Source organism: Rhopilema esculentum, chromosome 10 (assembly GCF_057945365.1).
Source record: "Rhopilema esculentum isolate cy_ngs chromosome 10, ASM5794536v1, whole genome shotgun sequence".
Taxonomy (NCBI): Eukaryota; Metazoa; Cnidaria; class Scyphozoa; order Rhizostomeae; family Rhizostomatidae; genus Rhopilema; species Rhopilema esculentum.
Window position 1 is genome coordinate 13,023,226 of NC_142824.1, and position 10,995 is coordinate 13,034,220.

Consider the following 10,995-nt stretch of genomic DNA (forward strand, 5'->3'; position numbering starts at 1 on the left):
AAGAGCAGGCAGATGACTGAGTAATTGACCATTTGCAGAGGTTTTTCCTAGTGGCAAGAGTGTTGTTTAGGTATTTGATGGTGAAGTTGTAAATGTTTTAGGTAACTTTTGTTGGACACTAGACCAAAGTTGATTAGTTCCCTTAGAAGCAAATTTTAAGATGCACGAGATAATAAATCCTTGAGATGTAAGAACGTTTTCAATGCGGTTTTCGTGTTCACTTTGGATGGATTTGAGAACTTGTTGGTGTTGCGATAAATGTCATATTGTATGTTTGTACCAGTGCTAGAGTCTTTCCATAAAGAGCGAATCTCTTGGTTTGGGGACAGTCTTAAAGAGTTGCGGATAACTGTTTGGCATTGTAAGAACTTGGTAGATGGAAGAATGAGATTGATGCCAAACTTCGATTTTGGAATGATGAGGCTACTTAGTGAAGCACTTATTGGCAGCTCGAGCCATTGTCTAACAATTTCTTGAAACAACATTGTCTAGATTCTCTGTCACCTATGTCTTGCTTAAATCAGCGATGGTTAGGTTCCAGGAAATTTTGGATAGCACATATCGGTGGTATAAAAGAATTTTGTTCTTTGGATGACACGACAATTTGTCGATACTGGACATTAACGAGTTGAGAGTTTCCAATAGTTTTGACATATGATCACTATTATCCATAGGAAAGTTGAAGTATCTACCAAGATATTTAAAAGATTTGTCTTTTTCAACAGTGGGAACTATGTTTTCATTGACAATTAGTTTGGGTAGAAACTGAACAGATTGCTTTTTAATTCCAAATGTTGAGCACTTGTCAACCCGAATATGCATGTTTGCCCAAGAGCCCCATCTAGAGAAGTGGTTTAAGAGAATTTGATTTTCGTTTTCTTGACCAGTAACCACTGCCGCATCGTCAGCGAACTGAAACCAATGGACAGGGTTTAAGGAGTTTGTATAGAAGCCGAACTGGTTGAATTTTTTTATCTGAGATGTAATGAATGAAAGTATAATAATAATAATGATAATAATAATAATAATAATAATAATAATAATAATAATAATAATAATAATAATAATAATAATAATAATAATAATGATAATAATAATAATTCGTCCTGGGTATGACGTAAAACTGCACCCGGTTGTGGAGTTTCAACGTGGGAGAATGAGGTTACCCTTTGCCGCAACTACCTCCAGGTCACCCTTGGGCAAGGTGTACTACCTGTTAGCTCTCCCCGAGACCATGAAATGCCGGGTTGACATCCGGCGGGGGCTAGTCTGTCTCATGGGTAGGAGGGACTCTTTAGCCTTGGTCGGCAACCCCCCTAGTGATGGTGTCACAAAAAAAATACCAGTTGGGAACTTGCTACAAAGAACGACCTCTTTTATGAGTGAGATGAATCAAAACAGTGATTTAGATAACAGCGTAAAGGAGACTGGAACTGATGGTGAAGGTCTCTCGCTCGGCAGGTGTCCCATGGAGGAGCAGCGTGGGCCCGGTCGTCATCCTACTACTGCCAGAACTGGATGGTCGAAAAGTATGAATGTAGCAGTAATGGAGTGCTATTTTTTGAGTAAGCCTGTAAACGATGACGGAAAACCAGTGAGAGGCTATAGACGCAGAATGCATAACATTTGGAGAGAGAGACATAGCTTCAATCTGACTGAACAGAGATTATGTGACCAAGCTCGCATGATTAGAAAGAACGGTTGGCTGACTCATGTGGAATTGGAAGAAATAAAAAGAAGAGTTACAACAGAAGAGGAAGGGGTGATAGATGATAGTAGCGTTGGAGAGGAGACTGTAATTAATGAGATACCAGTGACTGAGCCTGAAATAGAACCTGTGGTAACTTTCCTGGAGAGAAGTGAGAGAAGCGAAGCGAATACAAAAATGATAGAAGAAATTATTGAAATCATGAAAGAAGGGAACATAAGTCAATCACGAAGTCTGAAAAAGGCAGACAGAAAATCTGTGAATGAGGCTGTTAAGGAGGTAAACGACGCCTTGATAAGCATCAGAACGGAAAACATAACTGACACAAACAAACTGATCAGTGCTGTTGCATTGTATGTTGCGAGGAAACTAGGCATAGGGAAACCAAAGATAGAAAATAAAACAAGAGAACCATGGTGGAAAAGAAGAATAAGCGAATCTATTAATGAACTTAGAAAGCACATTAACATACTTGAGCGCGAAAAGAGAGGTGAAGTATCGAAGAAAGGGAAATACCATGAACTGTCAAAAAAGTATAACATCACGAGAAAAGGAATCTCTACTGTAATTGAAGAGTTGAAACAGAGAATGCAAGCCAAGGCTTTCAAACTAAGAAGGTACGAGCAAAGGACGCGACAATACCAAATTAATCGAATGTTTCAATATGACCAAAAGAAGGTATATCAACAACTACAGGGTAAAGACAAAAAAGAGAATACAACACCAGATGCAGATGAAAGTAGAAAATTTTGGTCGAACATATGGGACAACGAAACACAGCACAATAAAAAGGCTAAGTGGTTAGAGGAGTTGAAAAACAACAAACCTAATCTATCACAAAATGACATTGAAATAACAACTAGAATGGTAAATCAGCAAGCCAAGAAGATACCTAACTGGAAAGCTCCTGGCCCTGATGGAGTCCAGGGGTTTTGGATAAAGAAACTTACATCTCTACACGAAAGAATTGCTGCCCAACTCAATGATTTGATAAATGATGAAATAGAAATACCCTCGTGGATGACCACCGGCAGAACTGTGCTATGTCAAAAGGATCCAAAAAATGGCAATGCAGTGGATAACTATAGACCCATATCCTGCTTGCCATTAATGTGGAAGCTGTTGACAGGAATCATCTCTGGAAATGTCTACACGTTCTTGGATGAGAATGAGATGTTACCTGAAGAACAAAAAGGCTGTAAAAGAAATAGCAGGGGTACAAAGGATCAGCTTCTGGTGGATAAGACGATTCTTGCTGATTGTAAAAGGAGGCATAAAAACTTAGCCATGGCGTGGGTTGACTATAAGAAAGCCTACGACATGGTTCCCCACAGCTGGATAATAGAATGTCTAAGGCTCTATAGAGTATCAGACAATGTTGTTAACTTTATAGAAAGATCGATGACCAACTGGAAAGTACAACTGACATCGTGTGGGGAAACTCTAGGGCTTGTAAATATTCGCAGAGGAATATTCCAAGGAGACAGCCTATCACCACTTTTGTTCGTCATTTGCATGATACCCCTTACCGAAGTCCTCAGAAAAGTCAAAATGGGATATACATTGGATGGTGTTAAGATCAATCACCTGTTGTTCATGGACGACTTGAAGTTGTTCGCGAAAAACGAGAATGAAATTGACAGTCTAACATCTACTGTCAACCTTATTAGTCAAGATATAGGAATGGAATTTGGGATAAAAAAGTGTGGTGTTGTGACCTTAAGAAGGGGAAAATTAACTGGAAGTGCAGGGATTGAACTTGTCAATGGGGAAAAGATCAAGGAGGTTGGTGAAGAAGGATACAAGTACCTGGGAATAACAGAGTTGGATAGAATAAAAGAAGAGGAGATGAAGAAAATATTTCAAAGAGAATATTTCAGAAGGGTTAGACTTGTCATGCAGTCAAAACTCAATGGAAGGAATAAGATTAAAGCAACAAATACCTGGGCAATCTCCCTGATGCGCTATGGAGCAGGAATAATTAAATGGAGAAAAGACGAGCTAGAAAGTATGGACAGAAGAACCAGGAAATTAATGACAATGAGTAAAGAACTTCATCCTAGAAGCGATGTAGCAAGAATTTATGTTAGCAGGAAAAAGGGTGGTAGGGGGCTGATAAGTTGTGAGTATTGTATTGAAAATGAGACAAACAACCTAGCTTGGTATGTGAAGCATGCTAGAGGCAATATTATGTCAAAAGTGAGAGACCTTGGGGCAATGAATACTGAGGAGGCAGTAGCACCGAATGAACATAAGAATGAGACAAAAAGGCGCTTGGAGAAACGATGGAAAGATAAGCCGATGTATGGGCAATTTACTAAGAATACTGACGGAATTGATTGGGAAAAAAGCTGGACATGGTTAAGGAACGGAGATCTGAAAGGGTGCACTGAAGCATTAGTGTGTAGTGCACAGGAGCAGGCGCTGCGCACTAATTATACCAAGCACTACATTGATAAAACAAGTGATACGCCTTTATGTAGAATGTGCGGTGACAAGGGAGAAACAGTAAGTCATCTGGTGAGCGAATGTGCTAAACTGGCACAGACAGAATATAAAAGACGACACGACAATGTGGCAAGGTATATTCATTGGTTGTTAGCGGAAAAGTGCGGATTTGAAAGAGCCACAAAATGGTATGAACAGAAACCTGAAGGAGTTTTAGAGAATCACAAGTTTAAGCTACTGTGGGATTTTATGATTCAATGTGATAGGGTTGTTGAAGCTAGAAGGCCAGACATTGTTGTCGTTGACAAGGAAAAAAAGGATGTGAAGATAATCGATATTGCCATTCCTGGTGATAATAGGGTAAAAGGTAAAGAACAAGAAAAAATTGAGAAATATCAACCATTAAAGGAGCAAATCGGAAATCTGTGGAATATGAAGAAGGTGACAGTCATCCCTGTTGTGATTGGGGCATTAGGGTGTATATCATATTGTTTTGAAGAGCACATGGAAAAGATCGGAATTGATGTAAAGTTACAGGTGATACAAAAGACAGCACTGCTAGGGACAGCCAGGATTTTGAGACAGACATTGTCTATGTAAACTTGAGATGACAGAATGGGACCTTTGTCAGCTTGTTGCTGACTGCTCCCTCCTATATTATCCGGACCAATTAACATCTAGGTGTCTGTGAATCACTTAATTAGCCATAATAATAATTTGTTGACGATTTAAAACTCTATGCAAAATCAGAGAACAAAATATCAGTCGTGACAAAGAAAGTTAAGGAAATGTATGAAGATATTGGGATGTCCTAGGGCCTGGAAAAGTGTGCTTCTTTGCATGTAGTTGGAGGGAAAGTATCAAAGAGCGAAGATTTACCAATAGGAGCAAAGGATTCCATCTCAGTTATGGAGTCTAGCGACAAGTACAAATTCCTTGGAAAGTATGAAAATTTCGAACAGCTGGACAAGTTCACGTTCCAACAAGCAGAAAAAGAGTATCTACGAAGATTGAATGTTATATGGTCATCATCCTTGTCAGTACCAAGAAAACAGACAGCTTGCATCGTCTTTGTTTTGCCTACATTAGAACACTTCATGGGGACAAGTAATTGGTTGATAGCAGATATTCAAAATCTTGACAGGAAAAGCAGAAAGGTAGTCGAGATGCATAAAGGAAAACACATCTCAGAATCAATAGCAATGCTCTATTTGCCACAGAAATGTGGTGGAAGGGGCTTCAAGTCTGTAGAGGATACCTATAAGATCTCAAAAATTAAGGTGACACATCACATTAAAATAAGCAAAGATCCAAGAATAAAGCTGGTACGCTCGTTCCAACATTACAAAAGCAAAAAGAACTTCAAGTCAACTTTTGTTGAAGCAACAAGGTACGCAAAGGAACATTTCAAAGCTGACTTGAGTCTTTTAGAGGAAGAGTCTGTATTAAGCTATGAACAGGAAAGAGTGGAGTTAAAAGATGACAACTATATACAGATCCAACGCAGACTAGGAAGTATCATTCAAAGACTATATGAAGAAAGAGTTAGAAACCAACCTTGGTTAGGATTCTACACGGTTTCAATACTAGATAGTGATGAAATATCAAAAAACAGTAGAAACATTTTTCGAAGCTGGAAAAACATCCCAGATATAGTCTTATCGACAAATGAATCAATAAAGCAACAGTTACTACCTACCAAAGCGTATTCAAAGTACAAGTTAAAGATGGAAACTGCAAATACAACATGTAGTCTATGTAAGCAAGCAGAAGAAACAGTCGTTCATTTGCTGTGCTCCTGTGCAGCATTAGCACAAACACTCTACAAGGCACGACACGATAGAATGTTAAGACCTATTTATCATCTAATACGAGCAAAGTTTGAATTTGATGAAATAATCGTGGAGTTCCATGGTACAAGCAAGCATTACCTCTTGCAAGCATCGAAAATGATCGTGCTAAGATTATGTGGGATATACCGATGCACTTAGACAAAAGACCAAGCAACAATGCCATTAAGCCGGATATGCTTATAATTGACAAAGTAGGAAAAAAGGTCAGTTTGATAGAGGAGACTATATGTGCACCTGGATGTATTGCCAAGAGAGAGAAAGAAAAACAAGACAAGTATTTTGAAATGAGAAAGTCACTGGAACGGTTAAATCGTGGATACGAAATAGATCAAATCAATGTTGTATTTGACTTTCTAGGCTGTTACAGCAAGCAATTGGAGTGTCATATCAAGAGACTATGTGAAGGAGAGAAGGAGGCAAAATTAGTAATCGAACAATGTCAAAAATGGGTACTCAGCCAAAACTGCGAGATTGTTAAAACTTTTTATGAAAGAAAATAGAACAACAAAAATAGTCTGCCTAGGCATTAGCCAGCAGTATAGTGGACACAACAAAAAGCAACAGAAACAATTTTGACAATAATAATAACAGAAGAGGAAGGGGTGATAGATGATAGTAGCGTTGGAGAGGAGACTGTAATTAATGAGATACCAGTGACTGAGCCTGAAATAGAACCTGTGGTAACTTTCCTGGAGAGAAGTGAGAGAAGTGAAGCGAATACAAAAATGATAGAAGAAATTATTGAAATCATGAAAGAAGGGAACATAAGTCAATCACGAAGTCTGAAAAAGGCAGACAGAAAATCTGTGAATGAGGCGGTTAAGGAGGTAAACGACGCCTTGATAAGCATCAGAACGGAAAACATAACTGACACAAACAAACTGATCAGTGCTGTTGCATTGTATGTTGCGAGGAAACTAGGCATAGGGAAACCAAAGATAGAAAATAAGACAAAAGAATATTAATGAACTTAGAAAGCACATTAACATACTAAGAGCGCGAAAAGAGAGGTGAAGTATCGAAGAAAGGGAAATACCATGAACTGTCAAAAAAGTGTAACATCACGAGCAGGGCCGCACTAACCACCGGGCCCACCGGGCCCGGGCCCAGGGGCCCACAACCAGTTGAAGGCCCCAAATTTTCTGAGGGATTTTTAAAATAGTTGTGGAAATGGAGTTTAAGAAAACGAACCTTTGTGTTAGAGAAACTAAGCAAACATCATGCGGTCCATAATGAGTATCACAGCCGACGTGTTGGCATATGAGGGTGGCAAGCCTGACTAATTAAACATATTCTTTGCGTAGTATCACTTCATCTCGTGAACAATACTTCTCAAAAATCTGATATTAGAATATGTGTCAATACTCTATGCTTTATTCAGCCTTTGAGAAAGATATTTCCTGTTTATTTTTCAAACACAAAGCCAAGCAAAACTTGCCACTGACTCTTCCTTTTTGAGAAAACTAATTTTTGGCTTGTCTGCATGCACACCTTACGTTTTCAATATGAGTGAAAGATACCCGAGTGGAGCAAAAAAGAGGAAATTGAAAAAAGATCGTGAAGCATCGAATGAAAAGGTTTTGAAGTCAATCCCACAGCTATCAACCTTTGGGTTTAAACCTGAAGCAAGAGATGCCCAAAGAGAATCGAATTCCAATCAATCTAGTGAGAAATTAGACAAAGACGATACTAGCCTAGGTTTTGACAATGATACGTCGGATAATTCTGTTAATGAGGCCGTTGTTGATCCAGATGAAACGCATGGTGGAAATGGAAATGCCGATTCCAGAGAAGGCACTAGTGTAAATGAAAATGAAGTGGACAACGAGCAAGGCTTGCAATCAGTATCAGAATTCGAAACCGATCCATCTTGCTGGACTTTCTTTTCCTTGGAAATGAAACGTTACTGGGCATTACATGGACCAAAACAATGCCAAAACAGAGATGTATCATTTTTCAAGTCAAGTCGACAATACAAAGTGAATGATAACAAAATGAAAACAAGGTGCTTCAGTGCTTCTTTGCTGAAGAGAAAGTTATCAAATGCTGAAGAGATTGACCGAGATTGGCTTTTGTATTCCCCAAGTTCGGGCAAAGTGTTCTGCTTTTATTGTAAACTGTTTGGAGGGTCTAACACAACTGCTTTAGCAAGCTCTGGATTTGATGATTGGAAGCATCCTGAATCAATTTCCCAACACGAGAGGTCAGATGCGCATTTCGAAAACGTGAAGTTATGTGCAGCATTTGCAAATGGGGGAAGGTGGTTAATTGAATCACAACATATCAAACTTCTTCAACAAGAAGAAGAACGTTGGAAAGGTGTTATTATTAGAGTCATTGAGGCTGTTAGATTTCTAGCTGAACGAGGATTAGCATTTCGTGGAGATTCGCATGTTATTGGACATCCAAAAAACGGAAACTTTCTTGGTATTATTGAATTACTGTCCAAATTTGACCCATTTTTAGCCGACCATCTTGCTCGCTATGGTAACAAAGGAACTGGAAAACCCTCATATTTGTCACAAAGAATCGTGGAAGAAGTAATTTTGATGCTATCATCTGAAGTAACAAAATTAATTCTGATATCAATTTCTAACGCAAAATACTTTCCGATAATTGTGGACTCCATGCCGGACGTATCTCACATTGATCAACTAACATTTGTACTAAGATATATCGAAGATGGAGAGCCGGTGGAAAGATTTATCACTTTTACACCAATAAAGTCTCATAAAAGCGAATCTTCGACAACTGCTATCATTGAAACATTGAACTCGTTAAATCTGGATATTAAATATTGTTGCGGTCAATCTTATGACAATGCGTCAAACATGTCTGGAAAATATTCTGGAGTTCAGGCAAGAATAAAAGAAATTAACAAATGTGCCCTTTATGTTCCCTGCACAAGCCATTCCTTAAATTTAGTGGGAAACGCTCAGCCCAATGCTGCTTACAAGCAGTATCCTTTTTCTCAACTGTACAAGAGGTGTATACATTTTTAGCAGCCTCCACGCATCGCTGGAACACTATGCAATCAAAGCTCTCCAAAAGTGAATTGGTTGTTAAAAAGATATGTGATACTCGCTGGTCTGCAAGACATGATGCTATAAGAGCATTAGTTCTGGCACCACGTTCTTTAAAAGAAACTCTGGATGAAATTGCGATTGATGAAGATCAAACATTGTCCACTAGAAATGACGCAACATCCTTATCAGAAAAACTCGAATCTTTGGAATTTGCGTTGATGGCTGTGTTTTGGAATGATCTTCTAAAGCGAATACACATAAGTAACTTGTCATTTCAAACAGTCAGCCTGACGATGCCTTCTGCAATCGATCTATTGAACAGTCTTGAGCTATTCATTTCGGGGATGCGAAATAGAGAAGAATACCAACGGTATCTTAATAAGGCCAAAACGTTTCTAGACAGCACCGAACAGCAATTCAAAGATGAAATGAAAAGAAAAAAGAAAAGACCGAGACTGGCAGACGAAAGTGCAACAAAAGAAGTGGAGTTAGTTGGTGGAGAGAAATTTTACATTGGCACGTATTTGCCCATCATCGACAGCTTACAAACAGAACTTTCCATGCGAAAAGCTAGCTATGATGTTATTGAACAGAGATTTGGGTTCATCTGTGCATTACGAACAGAAGAAATTTCAGAAGGGTGCAAGGCCTTAACACATGCATATCCAGGGCACTTTGATGATGATATGGAGCACGAAATGATGCAATTTTTCAATTATGCTAAGGAACCGCTTCAGAAATACATAACCAAAGTGAGAGAATGTAAAAAACAAACACAAGGGAAAGAAAGAGTCAGCAGAGGGAAAGGAATGAAAGAGCAAGAGCTTAAAGAAATATCAACTGGGCAGTTTTTACTTAACCTTGTCAGGCATAACAATACCCAAGCCACATTTCCCAATGTTATGATCGCTTTGAGGCTATTGTTAACATTGCCTTGCAGTGTTGCCTCTGGAGAAAGAAGCTTCTCCATTTTGAAAAGAGTTAAGAACCAGTTTCGTTCAACAATGTCACAAGAAAGAAACGTGGCACTGTGTTTGATGGCATCCAATACGGATATTTTAAGAAAATTAGATGTTCAAAAACTTAGTAGAAAATTTGCACTTACTAAGGCAAGAAAACACAAATTTTAGAACCTATTTACTTGTTTTACAACTCGTTAAATCAATTTTCTGTTTGCCTTTTTCGAGATTTGCTGTAGTTCTGTTTTGTTTGTTTTTAGTTATATAATAACCTAATCCCTTGATCATATGCCTCTTTAATTCTGTCTGCAAGTATCTTCTCTCAGCACCTTTGCATACTTAGGAGGGGCCCATAACACCAGTGAGCCCAGGGCCCCCAAAGTCCTTAGTGCGGCCCTGATCACGAGAAAAGGAATTTTTATTATAATTGAAGAGTTGAAACAGAGAATGCAAGCCAAGGCTTTCAAACTAAGAAGGTACGAGCAAAGGACGCGACAATACCAAATTAATCGAATGTTTCAATATGACCAAAAGAAGGTATATCAACAACTACAGGGTAAAGACAAAAGAGAGAATACAACACCAGATGCAGATGAAAGTAGAAAATTTTGGTCGAACATATGGGACAACGAAACACAGCACAATAAAGAGGCTAAGTGGTTAGAGGAGTTAAAAAACAACAAACCTAATCTATCACAAAATGACATTGAAATAACAACTAGAATGGTAAATCAGCAAGCCAAGAAGATACCTAACTGGAAAGCTCCTGGCCCTGATGGAGTCCAGGGGTTTTGGATAAAGAAACTTACATCTCTACACGAAAGAATTGCTGCCCAACTCAATGATTTGATAAATGATGAAATAGAAATACCCTCGTGGATGACCACCGGCAGAACTGTGCTATGTCAAAAGGATCCAAAAAATGGCAATGCAGTGGATAACTATAGACCCATATCCTGCTTGCCATTAATGTGGAAGCTGTTGGCAGGAATCATCTCTGG

At 38.8% G+C, this 10,995-nt stretch overlaps 2 protein-coding genes and 1 pseudogene across 2 annotated transcripts; all 3 read left to right on the top strand.

Moving 5' to 3' along the window:
* The first annotated feature begins 1,234 nt into the window (after positions 1-1,234).
* LOC148959306 (uncharacterized) lies at positions 1,235-4,756 on the top strand. Its single transcript, XM_089110890.1, has one exon. It carries the CDS (start codon positions 1,235-1,237, stop codon positions 4,754-4,756), a length of 3,522 nt encoding a protein of 1,173 aa, XP_088967016.1.
* A 116-nt stretch (positions 4,757-4,872) lies between these two features.
* Positions 4,873-6,593, top strand: LOC135687845 (uncharacterized; annotated as a pseudogene).
* Positions 6,594-9,037: 2,444 nt separating this feature from the next.
* LOC148959307 (uncharacterized) lies at positions 9,038-10,165 on the top strand. The gene has a single exon (XM_089110891.1). The coding sequence runs from the start codon at positions 9,038-9,040 to the stop codon at positions 10,163-10,165; it is 1,128 nt and encodes a 375-aa protein (XP_088967017.1).
* Positions 10,166-10,995: the final 830 nt, after the last annotated feature.

Coding starts and splice junctions, on each gene's coding strand:
- LOC148959307 (XM_089110891.1), top strand. CDS start 9,038: ATGCAATCAAAGCTCTCCAAAAGTGAATTGGTTGTTAAAAAGATATGT.
- LOC148959306 (XM_089110890.1), top strand. CDS start 1,235: ATGAAATGCCGGGTTGACATCCGGCGGGGGCTAGTCTGTCTCATGGGT.